The 17,581-nt window shown below is 37.9% G+C and overlaps 2 protein-coding genes across 3 annotated transcripts in view; one reads left to right on the top strand and one right to left on the bottom strand.

The window, feature by feature from the left end:
* The window catches only part of CCDC157 (coiled-coil domain containing 157), a 186,453-nt gene extending 175,085 nt beyond the window's left edge, over positions 1-11,368 (bottom strand). For both annotated transcript variants that reach the window (XM_053702205.1, XM_053702206.1), the window contains exons 1-2: positions 11,288-11,368; positions 4,422-4,720 (exon numbers count right to left, since the gene is read on the bottom strand). In XM_053702205.1, coding sequence (XP_053558180.1) covers positions 4,422-4,669 — 248 coding nt within the window. In that variant the 5' untranslated portion in view covers positions 4,670-4,720; positions 11,288-11,368. The remainder of the gene's footprint in view (positions 1-4,421; positions 4,721-11,287) is intronic.
* Positions 11,291-17,581, top strand: part of SF3A1 (splicing factor 3a subunit 1) — a 47,273-nt gene continuing 40,982 nt past the window's right edge. Inside the window, exon 1 of the mRNA XM_053702202.1 lies at positions 11,291-11,427. Within this exon, the coding sequence (XP_053558177.1) occupies positions 11,383-11,427 (45 nt within the window). The 5' untranslated portion in view covers positions 11,291-11,382. The remainder of the gene's footprint in view (positions 11,428-17,581) is intronic.

Here is a 17,581-nt window from a genome sequence, read left to right as displayed (position 1 = left end):
ATGCCTCGAGATCCTCTGGTAAATCTCTGGCAGGAACTTCGTCTTTAAACGCATCAGAGAGCCCATGAAAGAAGGTAGCAACAAGGGCTTCATTGTTCCAACCTACCTCTGCGGCAAGAGTATGGAACTCAATAGCATACTGAGCAACAGATCTTGTACCTTGCTGAAAGGACATGAGTCGTTTAGCAGCAGAGGAGGAGCGAGCCGGAACATCAATTTAATTTGAAATCACAGGTTTATTAGTCTCCCACAAGGGATTAGCGCAGGCAAGAGCTGTGTCAGAGTAACGAGATGAGAAATCCCACCTTAGCTCTGTCAGAGAGAAACGCCTAAGGTAACATCTCAAAGTAAATGCCCATCTGGTTCAAAAACCCTGTGCACTGAATAGGATCGCTCCATATCGCTGAGGTAGAGGTGCAGAACCGGATATGCTCCTGGTAGGCATAGGTGCAGCAGCGGAAACAGGAGCAGCCATAACTTGTGGGACACTTTGGTCCAAATGTGCAGTGCGAGTCAGCAGGGTTTTCAGGGCTAGTGCAAATTTATCCAAGCAGTGATCCTGTTCATCCATCCTGGAAATGACGGCAGGTAAAGGTGGATTATTAGCACCATCAGGATTCATGGCCTTTGCGTAATGTCAGGGTGCCAGGAATCAGACTGAGACGAGAAGTGCAAAAATAATCACACCTTTATTAATAGCAAATAATAATAATAAAAAGTCCACAAGTCAAATAACAAGCTAGGAGTCAAAACCAGAGCTGGTATTCAGACGAGCCGAGTCAGGAGCCAAAGCGAATAGTCAGACGAGCCGGAATCAGGAACAAGGAAAACAGCAGAGTCAGGAACAAGCCAGGGATCAGGAACCAGGAAGGACATCAGGCAGCCAGGTAATACAATGCACCATAGTCGGGAAGAGAGGTGAGTAAAATGGCTGCCAGCAGCACATGGCAAACACAACAGGGAAAAAACCCTGACAATAAGGAATCAGACAATGGTGACAATATATAAAACCAATGTAGATGGAGGATGACCTTTTTATTTTTTTCACCATAATACCTAGACTGATACTGGCATGTCTAATAGGAAAAATGATCAAGCTGCAGGCAGACAAGCTCTCAAGCAGAGAACCTGTGCCACTCACAGAAAAACTCTGTTGTTCAATCTTAGGCAACCAACTGCGTGAGAGCAGGGCCTCTCAATCACCCCAAGCAAGTTTGAAGCGATAAGATAAGGAGCATAAACTGTTTTTTTTAAATGTGTTTTCAGAAGCTGTGAATGCATCTTGATAAATTTACCGGTATACATTTTTCAAGCCCTAGAATTGATCAGAGTACAACTCACGCTTAGGGGTAAATTTATTGAATGGATATGAAACACATTTTTTCATGATTCAGATAGAACATGCAATTTTAAATACATTTCTAATTTATTTCAATTATCACATTTTCTTTGTTTTCTCTGTATATCTTGTTTAAAAAGTAGGAATGTAAGCTCAGGAGCATGCACGTGTCTGGAACACTATATGGCATCAGTTTTGCAAGAATATTACCCTTTTTCAAGAGCACTAGATGATAGCACTATTTTCTGCAATGTAGTGCTCTACACACCTCCCCAGGTATCTCTTGAACAAAGAATAACATGGGAACAAAGCAAATTTGATAATAGAAGTAAATTGGAAAGTTGTTTAAAATCATAATTTCTATCCGAATCATAAAAGAAATAAAATTGGGTTTTGTGTCCTTTTAACTATTACTAATAAGAAAATCTTTTTCTTTCCTATTGTTTTCAATATTTATCTAGTACTTCATTGCATCCAGCATCCCCACTCATTTAAAAGACCTGATATTAACTTTCATTAATAAGATAATTGGGAAGGTAGATTCATATTTTAAATTGCTAAATTTAATTTGACTATACTCCTTCTCATCAACACACATAAGCATGCCTACAGTCTGTCTGTCTGTCTGTCTCTTGCACACACATTGTGACATGTTACTTTGTCTACTCTTATATTCACACAAATTACAGTGATTCTAAGTTTCTAAGGTTAAACATTATCACAATTAGTCCTTTTTCAAAACAATCTCCACTGGAGAATGGTGGAAAACGGATGCAGAAAATGACAAGTCTATAGATAGCATTAACAGCTAATTAAATATCATATTATGTGTCGGAGAATAGAAAATCTGTGTGCAATAATCCAAGCTTCACTTTTATCCATACACTACAGATGATCAGCAAATGGGAGCACATTCTGTACAGTTATATAGTATATGTACTGTATGTGCTCCCATAGAATGGTTCCCTATAGTATAGTTCCCTTACTGTACATGCTTGTAAAACAGATGTAGGTAGCTACATATATGTCTGTGCATTTTTACCTACTAGAATAAACACAATTCCAAGTAAGTTGCTCCTGCAGTCTAACTTAAAACTAATCACACACATGCTTTAAACACACAAGTTAATTGCTTAGGGACCATCACTTTTGTATCTTTAAAATACAGCATGGACTTTGACTATACCTCTATCCTTAGAAACTTCCCTGCTGCAGATAACCTTTATGATGCAGCACTGTGATACTTACTTTGTTTTTGAAAGAAAAGAAAAAAAAAAAAAGCTTTACAGCAGCTGCTGTACCGGAAAGAGGGAAGAAGGTCCTGCTTCACACATGACTGCACAGGGGATCATCTGAACATTAAAAACTGCTTATGGCTTCACAACTTCCTACATAAGCAAAGTGAAGTGAATCAGAAGTAGTTGTAAATTTTCAGATGATCCCCTGTTGTGCAGTCATGTGCGAAGCAGGAGCGTTATGGTATGGCAACTGTTGTAAAGCTTTTTTTTCCAAAACAAAGTAATGAAGTGCTGCACTGTAGAGGTTATCGGCAGGGAAGTATGTAATGATAATAGAGTTAGTTAACTTTTTCGTGCTCACCAGATACCTTTCCTGCTCTGACCGTGACAAGCTGCATCTGTTCCATTGCTGAAGCACAGCAGAAGAATGCGGCTCGGCTGCTCTTACAAGCTACACGGCGCCCCTACTTCGCCCACCTCCCTCTACATCCTCACGAGGCATGATTATAGCCTTAGCCTGTGCAAGGAAAATAACATTTTTAAACATTTACCATTAATAAAATGGCACATATGTAATACAGCAAATTTGCGCCCCTCCATGCAGGGTGCTCTAATGCAGTCGCCTAGCCTGCCTTATTGAAGCACCGGCCCTGTCTGCTTTTGCATAGTAAAGCCTTAAAAGGACATGAAACCCAAAATTTTTCTTTCATGATTTAGGTAGAACATACAATTTTAAACAACTTTCCAGTTTACTTCTATTATCAAATGTCCTTCATTCTCTTGGTATCATTTGTTGAAGGAGCAGCAGTGCACTACTGGTTTCTAACTGAACACATGGTTGAGTCAATGACAATCGGTATATATATGCAGCCACCAATCAGCAGCTAGAACCTAGGTTCTTTGCTGCTCCTGAGCTCTCCTAGATAAACCTTTCAGCAAAGGCTAACAAAAGAAAGAAGCCAATTAAATAATAGAAGTAAATTAGAAAGTTGCTTAAAATGGTATACTCTGTCTAAATCATGTATGTCTCATTAAGACTTTACTGTCCCTTTAACTTGCATCTGTGGATGCAGCTGCATATGGTGTTGACTGACAAAGGTTTACCAAAGTATTCCCAAACCCATGTCAGTATATCCATTACAGACTAATGACGGTTTTTAAGACAGTGACGTCTGAGGTATCGGAGAAGACGCAGATTCAGAAGTGTTTTTTGGCCTTGCCCTTTACGCATCAAGATTTGACCAGATTCCTTGAATCTTTTTATTTTATTGTGCACTGTAGAAGGTGAAATACCCAAAATCCTACTGATTTGTCTTCGGGAATGTTGTTCTCAAAGTGTCGGATTATTCGCTGACGCATCTGTTGGCAGATTGGCGAGCCTCAACCCATCCTTGCTCTTGAAAAACTAGACCTTTTTTGGAGGCTCTTTATATACTATGATTACACAATTGCCTCACCTGTTTCACATCACCTTCTTATTTCAACTTGTCACATCGCTATTAGTCCTAAATTGCAACTGTCCCAACTTTTTTGAAATGTGTGGCAGTCATCAGATTTGAAATGAGTGTATATTTTAAAAAATACATTCAATTCACAAAGTAAAACATCAAAATAATGTGTTAATAATGTTTTTTCAATATAGTACAGGGTGAATGAAATTTTCAAATTACTCTTTTTTTTTCATTTTCCATACTGGCCCACATTTTTCAGAATTGGGGTTGTAAAACTAAATTTTAAAAAATTGTGTTGAGGGAGAAAAAAAAAAAGAACTGAACATTTTTTTTAGCTACAAGATGTCCTATATAAAATGTTCAAATATGTATGAAACCTACACATTTTCCCACCTGTCAATCACCAGCTCCAGCAGAACCACATGTGAAAGTTGTGTGAACTCAGGATCTTCTTCCACATGGTCATATTTCTCCAGTAGATGCACCAAATCTAAATCACATGAAACTTTATCTGGAAACTTCCAGGAGGGATATCGCACAGCACCAACTCGGAAAAACACATCTATTAGTGTGCCTTGCAGGTCAGTGATGTCCTTTCTAAGGCTTTCCATGCACATGCGGTCTCCTAGTAAACTAGCCATGGCTGCCCTGTCAGGCTCTGCTGGCAGTGTGACAAATGGTAAATCACTGAACTATAGGAAGAAGAAAATAAATCATCATGCTCAGTCTTATATTTCTATACTGTATACTCTAGAGTGACTTTAAATGGTTAGTATAATGGAAAAACTGCATGCTCTAATTCGTTAGAGCATGTCATTGTAACACTAGCAACCTAAGAGTGCTATATGTTTAACTTGAGCAAAGGGGTTAAACACATAGTTAAAGTACTACTTTGGAACTGTAGATCATTGTTGGTCCCGAGCAGACAAGGCTACAACTGTAGATTGGGTCACTGGCACTTCTCTGCAGCTAAAATGAAGATAGAAAGAAAGAAGTACTTTATGTCACACTTGTTATATACAGTTGAGGATTATACCAAACAATATGGGGGGGGGGGGCTGAGGTAAGGAAGGGGGGAGGACTTAAAATAAAATTTAACTTTTAATATTAATAATTAAAAACTAAGACACACATTTAAAATCATTAAAAAAAAACCAAATACATATGCCTATCCTCTGTTAAGTGAGTCACAATACTCAGTTCAATTATATTAGTATCACACTTCAATCCATAAATCGTGTACAGTATATGCAAATAGCACAGGTTGCTGTGATTAGTAGAAATCCCTCTCTCGCTATCTCACAATGGCTTACACTAACTTGCACAGCACCTGAGCAGATATCGAGTTAGTATGAAGAGAGAGATAGTCCCTTGGGATATCACACTTTAGACAATCTAGTGTATGTCACATATACACAAAGCAACCGTAGCTGTGCTTGCAGAGATCCCTGTCTCGCTATTTGCCACCAGGGCTTAAACTAACTTGTGCAGCACCTAAGCCAGAACCAATTCAGTGTAGAGACAGGGTTAATCCTTTGAAAAAGCAGTGGTGAAACGGGCGTCAGGCGTTCGCACTGCCCTCTGCTTGCTCATATGTTGGTGCTTATGCTTTGTTTGTAAAATTAGCCGATGTGCTATGGGATTAACCCTGTCTCTACACTGACTTGATTCTGGCTTAGGTGCTGCACGAGTTAGTTTAAGCCCTGGTGGCAAATAGCGAGACAGGGATCTCTGCAAGCACAGCTACGGTTGCTTTGTATATATGTGACATACACTAGATTGACTAAAGTGTGATATCCCAAGGGACTCTCTCTCTCTCCATACTAACTCAATATCTGCTCAGGTGCTGTGCAAGTTAGTGTAAGCCATTGTGAGATAGGGATTTCTACTAATCACAGCAACCTGTGCTATTTGCATATACTGTACACGACTTATGGCTTAAAGTGTGATACTAATATAATTCAACTGAGTATTGTGACTCACTCAACAGAGCAACCTGTGCTATTTGCATATACTGTACACGACTTATGGATTAAAGTGTGATACTAATATAATTGAACTGAGTATTGTGACTCACTCAACAGAGGGCAGGCATATGTATTTGTATGGTTTTTAAATGATTTTAAATGTGTCTTAGTTTTTAATTAATAAAATTAAAATGTAAATTTTATTTTAACTCCTCCCCCTGTCCTTACCCCCCCCCCATATTGTTTGGTATAATCCTCAACTGTATATAACAAGTGTGCCATAAAGTACTTCTTTCTTTCTTTCTATCTATCTATCTTCATTTGAATACTTTGTCAGTACTAGGCACTGCCTTTTGCAGTTACTTAGGTTTTTCTGCATTAGGGCCTGAGTATTTACCCTACCCCCCCCCCCACCCCGTCCGACTTTGTTTCAGACAAAAAATGAACACTTCTCTGCAGCTTCCAAGCAGTGTTTTAACTATGAGTTTAACCCCTTTGGGATGGTTAAGCAGACTGATAACAGTACATGCTGTTAACATAACACATTAGAACATGTAATTTGCCCACTATAATGGCCCTTTAAATGGTTAGTATACATTCAAATATTCTGACATGCCTTGTTTACAATACGTTTTAGCTTTTCAAAAATGTATCTATAAGCTGAAACAAAAACCCATCTTTGCAATCAGTGCCCAACTTTTACTCATTGTTATAAAGGCGAGCTGACCACAACAGAACACAATATAACAATATCTAGTCCTTTGAATACACATTTTAATGCAAACATATTTGTAATATTTATAATATTTACATGTTGGGACTTTATTTTCCCTTTGTACCTTCCTTGTAAATAAACACATTTAATCTATTTTAAATAATTTCACTTGTTATAAACATTACACTAAAGAACTTGGGAACGCACAAATTCTATATCGTAATACAAGCGAAATTCCCATAAATGTATCACACCAGGGTAACACTCCAATCTTTTGTGCCCATTGCAAGAAATTATTTATGCCCCCTAATAGTATCCAGCTACACATCTCTACTAAAAGGTAAATTATACAGTAAATAATGTGAGATATGATGATGTATTCAAAGCAAAGATCAGACTGAAAATATGCAGTTATATTTTTTAGTTTTATTAGCTGTTTAACCCCTTAATGACCACAGCACTTTTCCCATTTTCTGTCCGTTTGGGACCAAGGCTATGTTTACATTTTTGTGGTGTTTGTGTTTAGCTGTAATTTTCCTCTTACTCATTTACTGTACCCACACATTATATACCGTTTTTCTCGCCATTAAATGGACTTTCAAAATCTACAATTATTTTCATCATATCTTATAATTTGCTATAAAAAAAATACAAAATATGATGAAAAAAAACAAAAAAAAAACACTTTTTCTAACTTTGACCCCAAAATCTGTTACACATCTACAACCACCATAAAAACACCCATGCTAAATAGTTTCTAAATTTTGTCCTGAGTTTAGAAATACCCAATGTTTACATCTTCTTAGCTTTTTTTGCAAGTTATAGGGCCATAAATACAAGTAGCACTTTGCTATTTCCAAACCACTTTTTTTCAAAATTAGCGCTAGTTACATTGGGACACTAATATCTTTCAGGAATCCCTGAATATCCATTGACATGTATATTTTTTTAGAAGACATCCCAAAGTATTGATCTAGGCCAATTTTGGTATATTTCATGCCACCATTTCACCGCCGAATGCGATCAAATAAAAAAAAAAGTTCACTTTTTCACAAATGTTTTCACAAACTTTAGGTTTTTCACTGAAATTATTTACAAACAACTCATGAAATGATGGCATAAATGGTTGCAAATGCTTCTCTGGGATCCCCTTTGTTCATAAATAGCAGACATATATGGTTTTGGCTTTGCTTTTTGGTAATTAGAAGGCTGCTAAATGCCACTGCGCACCACACGTGTATTATGCCCAGCAGTGAAGGGGTAATTAGGGAGCATGTAGGGAGCTTCTAGGGTTAATTTTAGCTCTAGTGTAGTGTAGTAGACAACCCCAAGTATTGATCTAGGCCCATTTTGGTATATTTCATGCCACCATTTCACCGCCAAAAGCAATCAAATAAAAAGAAATTGTTCACTTTTTCAAACTTTAGGTTTCTCACTAAAATTATTTACAAACACCTTGTGCAATTATGGCACAAATGGTTGTAAATGCTTCTCTGGGATCCCCTTTGTTCAGAAATAGCAGACATATATTGCTTTGGCGTTGCTTTTTGGTAATTAGAAGGCCGCTAAATGCTGCTGCGCATCACATGCGTATTATGGCCAGCAGTGAAGGGGTTAATTAGGTAGTTTGTAGGGAGCTTGCAGGGTTAATTTTAGCTTTAGTGTAGAGATCAGACTCCCACCTGACACATCCCACCCCCTGATCCCTCCCAAACAGCTCTCTTCCCTCCCCCACCCCACAATTGTCTCCGTCATCTTAAGTACTGGCAGAAAGTCTGCCAGTACAAAAATAAAAGGTATTTTAAAAAAATAAAAAATTAGCATATTTACATATGCTGCTATGTAGGATCCCCCCTTAGCCCCCAACCTCACTGATCCCCCCAAAATAGCTCCCTAACCCTCCCCCTCTGCCTTATTGGGGGCCATCTTGGGTACTGGCAGCTGTCTGCCAGTACCCAGTTTGCAAATAAAAATGTTTTTTTATTATTTGTTTTTATTTGTTTCTGTAGTGTAGCTTCCCCCCCACAGTCCAATATCCCACCAGCCAAACCGATCACCAAATAAAATAAAATTCCCCCCTTGATCCCCACTTCTAACTAAAAATGTTCTGTAGCGTAGTGGTTCCCACCCGCTCCCTCCCCGTGCACGCGCCCGCCCGGCCTCCCCGTGCATGTGCGCGCGTCCGTACGCGCCCCCCGGTCGTCCCCGTCCCTCTCCGCATCACAAAGGCCATCGATGGCCGCCACCCGCCTCCCACACCGGCTCCCACCCACCAACGAACTTAGCCATTAATGTCCGGTGCAGAGAGGACCACAGAGTGGCTCTCTCTGCATCGGATGGCTAAAAATGGTTATTGCAGGATGCCTTGATATCGAGGCATCACTGCAATAACCGGAAAGCAGCTGGAAGCGAGTAGGATCGCTTCCAGCTGCTTTCCACACCGAGGACGTGCAGGGTAAGTCCTCAGGCGTTAACTGCCTTTTTTTTTTAGGACGTACCCTGCACGTCCTCGGTCGTTAAGGGGTTAAAGGGACAGTCAAGTCCCAAAAAAAAAACTTTCATGATCAAAATAGGGCATGTAATTTTAAACAACTTTCCAATTTACTTTTATCACTAATTTTGCTTTCTTCTCTTTGTATTCTTAGTTGAAAGCTAAACCTAGGAGGTTCATATGCTAATTTCTTAGACCTTGAAGGCCGCCTCTAATCTAAATGTATTTTGACAGTTTTCCACCACTAGAGGGCATTAGTTTGTGTGTTTCATATAGATAACCTTGAGCTAATGCATGTGAATTTACCATGGAGTGAGCACTGATTGACTAAAATGCAAGTCTGTCAAAAGAACTGAAATAAGGGGGCAGTCTGCAGAGACTTAGATACAAGGTAATAGCAGAGGTAAAATGAGTATTATTATAACTGTGTTTGTTATGCAAATCTGGGGAATGGGTAATTAAGGGATTATCTATCTTTTAAAACAACAAAAATTCTGGTGTTGACTGTCCCTTTAAATATAAAAGCAATAAATATAGTTTTAGTTTCTAAACAAAATAGTCCATATACCATTGCTATATTCCACACAACCATTGTTTGCATATGATATGTTCCTAATTGTCCTCAACAGAAAAGATACAAAAAAATAAACTAGGTTTCAATAAACTAGGTTTCAACACAGTGGCACCTATGACTTTACAGAAACTCAGAGGAAATGGAAAGCCCACAATTTGGACAGTCAAAATTAAAGTGAATGTTAATTTTGATGCCAGTGTCCGGTTTTAAAAACTGGATTAAAAACAGGGGCACTTTAATTCATTAAAATTTACATTTCACTTGTGTTGCGGAAAAAAAACAACTTACCTTTTAATCTTGACAGCCGCTCCAGCTTCCTCCGCCCGTCGCAAAGCCTCTTCCTGGGTCTAATATGAGGAATCCGGCTTCCTCCAATCACGGCGTTGAATCAGAGAGGGGGGGAGCCGTGATTGGAGGATGACCGATTCATCATTTCTGACGTCAGAAATGTCTTGCGATGACCGGGAGAAGCTGGAGCGACTGTCAAGTTTAAAAGGTAAGTATTTTTTCACAACTCGAGTGAAACGTAAATTTTGATGAATTAAAGTGCTCCTGTTTTTAATCGAATTTTTAAAAACCAGGCACTTTATCATAAAAATTTACATTCACTTTAAACTTTCATCATTACGATAGAGCTTGCAATTTTAAAAATTACTGTTTACTTTTGTCATCAAATACGCTTTGTTCTTTTTGTATCTTTTGTTTAAAAGTAAAGCTAGGTAGGCTGATAGGAGCTTGTGTGTGTATTTAGCATTCAATGACAGAAATTTTTGAAACTATGTATAACATTGCTATAAACATTGTGGCAAACACTGCAGCCAGATGAAAAAGACAAGTGCAATTCATTTAAAATTATATTTTACTTTACATTCCCTTTAAATTACAGGAAAATCGGTAACACAATGGAAGTCCTGTTCAATAGAATATCTTCCAAATGTTTATTTTTGCTTTAAGACAGCTGTAAAATGCCCTGCGGTGCACTTGTTTGCTTTACAGCATCTAAGCAAAGCAACAGCCCTACTAATGTATGTATAGGTAGCTGCTTACTTCATGACAACTCCAGATAGCACAAATACATTTGCAAGATAAGTCTTGATCTTACTCCTTAGACCACGACTAATATTATGTTAACCTGAATCAGTGAAAAAGCTTTATTAACTCGCACTGAGACAGTACTGCCTGGAGCTCACCTGCTTTGCCTTCGCAGTAGTGCGTTTCATGTATTACCATGCCAACCACGCAAAAATACGTGTACAATTTTTTCACTACGTCTTGCGTAGAAGACAGAAATTAGCGTGTTTCCATCTTTGGAACGTACCATTAAAAAATAAACACATTTGTAATTGTTTTAGACTCAAAAATTCGCTACAATATACGTAGTTATTTAAAAGTATACACAGCAAAATATTACTTAAATATTAAATCAGCTATTAGAGTTTTGGATGGCGTGATGGAAAGACAACGTTCTTTTTTTATACCCCCTTTACAATTGGTAGCACCCGCCAGCGCTACCTGCGTACTCCTCACGTTAGATACGCCACCATCTTGTTTTCGAGCACCGGTTCCGTTTCTGGGTTCCCAGGAGAGGAGGGAACAAGGCGGATACCATGCCAGCCGGGCCTGTGCAAATCATGACGCCCGATGGCGGACAGGTACTGTGACGGGATAAAACCTGAATCCAACAAAGAACCATCAAGGGTCCCCATAGGCTGCACTGTTTATGTGTAGAGCAGGCTTTTAACCCTTTGATTGCTGCAAAAGTGTTGTAATTTTTTTCCAGTGGAGTGGGACTTCTTATCATGTGATTAGTTCATAGTGGTCATATTCTTATTTTTCTTAATTGTGATTATTGCTGCGATGTGCCATAGGTGGGCGAATTTATGGCAGTATTGTTAAACTTTTTGTTTTATCTTTATGCAGTAAAAGTGCTGTGTTACTGAATTAGATCCACACAAATAATTTGGGCCCTTTAAAAAACATATAAAAACAGTATACTGTATATACAAAAATATATAAAACAGTACTTTGGTGAAAAACAAATATGTTACGAAAGAAACCTCTCTTGCTAAATGAGCACTTAGAAATTCCCAGTGTAGCCACTGCATGCAGCTACATAAGTTACCATTACAGAACTTAAAGGGATATTCCAGCCAAAATTGGAAACCACATGGATGCATTTCAGTATTGAACAGAAGAAATTTTGTAATATACATGTATTAGCAAAAATGCTTCTAATAAAAGCTATAGCTGTTTCAAAAGAGTATTTACATATGCAATGTGCACCAGCATTTTATACACAGTACTTGCTCAGAGAGCCTTAGGTGCTTGTACCATCTGGTAATGATTCAATTTGTTAATTGGTTACATGACACAAGCCCCTGTGATGATCTGAGCAGCTGCAGTATTTAAAATGTGAGTGCAGTGACACTATCTAGCTATATTTCACATGAACGTGCAGAGAAAAAATGTTAACACTAAAACAATGATAACTTTTACTAGAAGCATTTTTGCTAATGCATGTATATTGTAAACATGTTTCTATTCACATATGTAATTAATCTATGTGCATTTAAATTTTGACTGGAATGTCCCTTTTAAAGGTATATGAAACCCAAGTGTTTTTTTTTTTTTTTCTTTCATGATTCAGATAGAGCATGCAATTTAAAGCAACTTTCTAATTTACCTCTATCAATTTTTCTTCTTTCTATTGGTATCTTTATTTGAAAAAGCAGGAAAGTAAGCTTATGAGCCAGACCATTTTTGGTTCGTCACCCTAGGTAGCGCTTGCAGTTTGGTGAATACCTTTAGCCACCAGTCAGCAAGTGCTACCTAGGTGCTGAACAAAAAAAATGGTCTGGCTCCTAAGCTTACATTCCTCCTTTTTTCTAATAAAGATACTAAGAGAATGAAGAACAATTAATAATAGGAGTGAATTAGAACGTTGCTTTGCTCTATTTGAACAATGAAAGAAAAACATTGGTCTTCATGCCCTTTTAAATGGACAAAAAGGTCAAAGTTGAAATGTGCTTGGGTGCATTTACATTTTTTATCAAAGCATTTTTGCAATTTACTCCCATAAGCAAAAATTCAAATAGTAAAAGTTATGAGTGATGTGCAATCTGATACTTTGCAAGGATCCGTATGCGTAAGTAAGCAGCGACTTGTGTTCTTCGGATATTTTCGTAGTCTGATTCCTGTAAAAGATCCCCCACTCTAAAGATCTGGATTTGCACAAATCTTAATGTGGTGATCTTTAACAGCAAGGGTATCAACTTGGTGTTATTTGCAAAGAATCGATCAATGTTGATAAAGAATATAACATTAAAAGACGCTCAATACAATTTACAAACACATAGCAATGGCAAGATATGTAGGTAGTGTGTGGCAAGTGTGAGTTACACTTGTATGGAAAATGGCCCGTGACTCAAATGAGTTTGACGCCCCTGTTTTACAGGAATCAATCCGGCTACAAAATTATCCAAAGGACTCAAGCCGCTGCTTACTTTCGCATTCAGATCCTCACAAAGGATCTGAATGTACATCCCTAAACGTTATTACTGCTGCGTAGCACATATACTTTGAGTTCCCTGTGCACCAGCATTCAAACACCACATTTTCTCACAGTCAGCAGTGGCTTGTGTGATACAAATTAAGTATTCAGTGACTCAATAAACATCACTGCCAGCTATCTAAACAGGCATGGCGTTTAGATCCTGATCCTCTAGTCACATGTAGCATATGCCGCTGCAGCATAATAACTAACTAGAGTCATATTTTTTGCTAATGAAAGTATATCACATAAAAAGTTAATATTTAAATTTTGAAATGCATTTTTCATTTTTGACCTTTCTATCCAGTCAAGTTCTACTGTCGCATGATTTTGCAGCGAAAGTCCTCTACTGTTTATGTGCAAAAAACTGACTACAGCTAGAGCAGGTTTCTCGTAGCAACACTTTAAAGGAAAAACTGCTTTTTTTGCCTTCCTGTAGAGACCCCAGCCCCCTTGTGGGGTTATGACAGTAATTAAAGGGCCCGTAAATACAGTAGATTTTTCATAATCGATAAATGCATGATAAAAAGACAATGCAATAGCACTTTGACATAACTTTGAAATCTGTCAGAAAAAAACTACTACTCATTTGAAGTTCACACTATTTCCACTCCTCCTGTGTCATGTTACAGCCATCAGACAATCAAAAATGCATATACCGTATATTCTATGAATTCTTGCACCTGCTTAGTAGGAGCTGGTGACTCAAAAATTGTAAATATAAAAAGACTTTGCACATTTTGGTAATGGAAGTAAATTGCAGAGTTGTTGCAAATTGCATGTTCTATCTGAATCATTTAAGTTTAATTTTGTATGGAGTATCCCTTAACGGACCCTTCACAAACATAAAGAAGAAAAAAACATGTAAAATCCTTTTAAAATAACGAATAATACATATTGCAATGGCTTCTATTAAAGGCAAATGAAACCCCAAAATTTTCTTTTGTGATCCACACAGCACACCATTTTAAACAAGTTTCCAATTTACTTCTGTTATCAAATTTGCTTTGTTCCCATGATATTCTGTGTTGAAAAGATACCTAGTTAGGCAACTGGAGCACAACACGGCAGGAAATAGTGCTGCCATCTCGTGCTCTTGCAAATGGATAACATTCTTGCAAAACTGCTGCAATATAGTGCTTCAGAAATGATCCGACTCCTAAGCATACGTCTCTTCTTTTCAACAAGAGTTGCCAAGAGAATAAAGAAATATTGACAATAGAATTAAATAAAAAGTTGTTTACAATTGCGTGCTCTCTCAGAATCGTGAAAGTTTAGGTTTCATATCCCTTTAACCCCTTGGCGACACAGGACTTGTCAGGCACGTCCTTGGTCCTTAAGGGTATTTTTTTGTAGGACGTGCCTCCTCTGGGGTTTGAAGAGCTGAAAGCGATAATCATTGCTTCCAGCCGCTTTCAGGGTATTGTAGTGATGCCTTGATATTGAGGCATCACTGCAATACTCTTTTTAAACCACTGATGCAGAGAGGGCTACTCTGTGGCCCTCCCTGCATCGGCCATTGATGGTGCAGATCGTTGGTGGGTGGGAGCAGCAGCAGGGAGGCGGGTGGGCAGCCCATCAAGTGCTGGTTCCTGTGTACATTGATGTATGCGTATTCACTCACGGCCGCGGCGGGGTGGACGGTGGGCGTGCGTGCATGCGCGCCAGATTTCTACATGACAAATTCAAGAGGAAGGGGGGGATATTAAATATTGGCCGGTGGGGAGGGTATTGAGGGGGGCAGCTACACTACAGAAAAAAACTTTATTTTTAATATAATTTTTTTTTTAAACTTTATTTGGGCAAGATGGCAGCAAGTAGGTAGATGGGGGGGTTAGAAAGCTGTACGGGGGGGGGGGGATCAGGGAGGTTATTGGCTAATGAGGGATCCAACACTGCATAATCAATAAAAAAAAAAAAAAAAATGCTTTTTATTTTAGTACTGGCAGACTTTATGCCAGTACTTAAGATGGCAGGGACAATTGTTGGGGAGGGAAGAGAGCGGTTTGGGAGGGAAATAGGGGGTGGGATGTGTAAGGTGGGAGGTTGATCTCTACACTAAAGCTAAAATTAACCCTACAAGCTACATAATTAACCCCATCACTGCTGGTCATAATAAAAGTGTGGTGCGCAGCGGCATTTAGCGGCCTTCTAATTACCAAAAAGCAACGCCAAAGCCATATGCTATTTCTGAACAAAGGGGTTCCCAGAGAAGTATTTACAATCATTTGTGCCATGATTGCACTAACTGTTTGTAAATAATTTCAGTGAGAAACCTAAAATTATGACAGTTAGTTGGTTTGTTTTTTTTGTTTGTTTTTTTGCATTTGGCGGTGAAATTGTGGCATGAAATATGCCAAAATGGTCCTAGATCAATACTTTGGGTTGTCTACTAAAAAAATACATACATGTCAAGGGATATTCAGGGCTTCCTGACAGATATCAGTGTTCCAATGTAACTATCGCTAATTTTGAGGGGGGAAAATGGTTTGGAAATAGCAAAGTGCTACTTGTATGTATTGCCCTATAACTTTTAAAGAACATGTAAACATTTAAAGGGACACTGAACCCAATTTTTTTTCCTTTTGTGATTCATATAGAGCATGCAATTTTAAGCAACTTTCTAATTTACTCCTATTAATTTTTCTTCGTTCTCTTGCTATTTTTATTTGAAAAAAGAAGGCATCTACGCAAAGGAGCCAGCCAATTTTTGGTTGAGAACCATGGACAGCACTTTTTTATTGGTGCTGTCTAATCAGCAAGGACAACCCGGGTTGTTCACCAAAAATGGGCTGGCATCTAAACGTACATTCTTGCTTTTCAAATAAAGATAGAAAGAGAATGAAGAAAATTTGATAATAGGAGCAAATTAGAAAGTTGCTTAAAATTGCATGCGCTATCTGAATCACGAAAGAAAAAAATTGGGTTTAGTGTCCCTTTTAAAGTGCATGTAAAGTCAACAGAACTGCTTTTCATCAAAGTGTGTAATTGCTAAAATAAACGTTAGTTTAATTCATCATATTTTTAAAATCTATATATAAAAGTAAATATATATATTTTTACTTGCTATTCTTACCGCCGATTCCTCCGCCTGCTATTTTGGTCCCACATTAGTTTTATGATTGACACTTCGCTTTCTTAATCTTTTTTTCACCCCCGGGGCGTCAGGCCGGTTGTTCGCTACGTCACGCGCTTCAACTGCGCATGCATGAACTACTTGATGACGTAGCATACTCAATGCTCGTCCGCGATTCGCGCATGCCCAATACTAATAGCCTATTATTTATTCTACGACCTGAGTATCGCATGCGCGTTTTGTCAGCAAAATTTGAAACGCATGCGCAAATGTCACCCCTGATCGTGACCGAGTATCAAATAGACGTCATCGAGTGGGCGGTAAATATTTAAATGATGCAGGGGAAATCGGGGTGAAATACAGCAAGAAGACGGTTGGGAGGAGTTCAATGTATATAACGGAGATAATTTGGAATTGAAATAAAACTATAAACATTAGTTATATTCGAAAAATATTATTGCGGTTTGAATATATATAACATTGTGAGCAAGTAGGATTAATTTAATAACAAAAAATTTACATTTACTTTAAGTATTTCTAAACTCAGGACAAAATTTAGAAACTATTTAGCATGGGTGTTTTTTGGTGGCTGTAGATGTGTAGATTTTAGGGGTCATTAGGTCAAAGTTAGAAAAAGTGTTTTGTTTTTTCCATTTTTTTCATCATATCATTATAAGATATTATGAAAATAATGGTATCTTTAGAAAGTCCATTTAATGGCGAGAAAAACGGTATATAATATGTGGGTACAGTAAATGAGTAAGAGGAAAATTAGAGCTAAACACAAACACTGCTGAAATGTAAAAATAGCCCTATAAAAAAAAATATATATATATATTAGTGCATAGCTATTTCTTCAACAAAGGATATATAAAGAATGAAGCAAATTAAATAGAAGTAAATTGGAGTGTTTAAAATTGTATTCTCTACCTCAATCATAAAAGAAAAATTGAGTTTAGTGTCCCTTTTTAAGATCGATTTCTGAAACCTTTTTGGGTATCTTAAAGAAAAAGCACAGAAAGTGATTTTTTTTTTTTTAAAATCAATGTATAAAGAAGTCTATTACTTGTGCTATTTTAATATCTATGATAAACGCTAACATAATTAATGTTCTCTCATATGCACAATAGAAACTTGAGTTTAGTCTCCAGTCAGTGGACAGGACTAATTAAAATAGTTC

This window comes from Bombina bombina, chromosome 2 (assembly GCF_027579735.1).
Source record: "Bombina bombina isolate aBomBom1 chromosome 2, aBomBom1.pri, whole genome shotgun sequence".
Lineage (NCBI taxonomy): Eukaryota > Metazoa > Chordata > Amphibia > Anura > Bombinatoridae > Bombina > Bombina bombina.
This window is presented reverse-complemented; position numbering and strand designations above follow the sequence as displayed.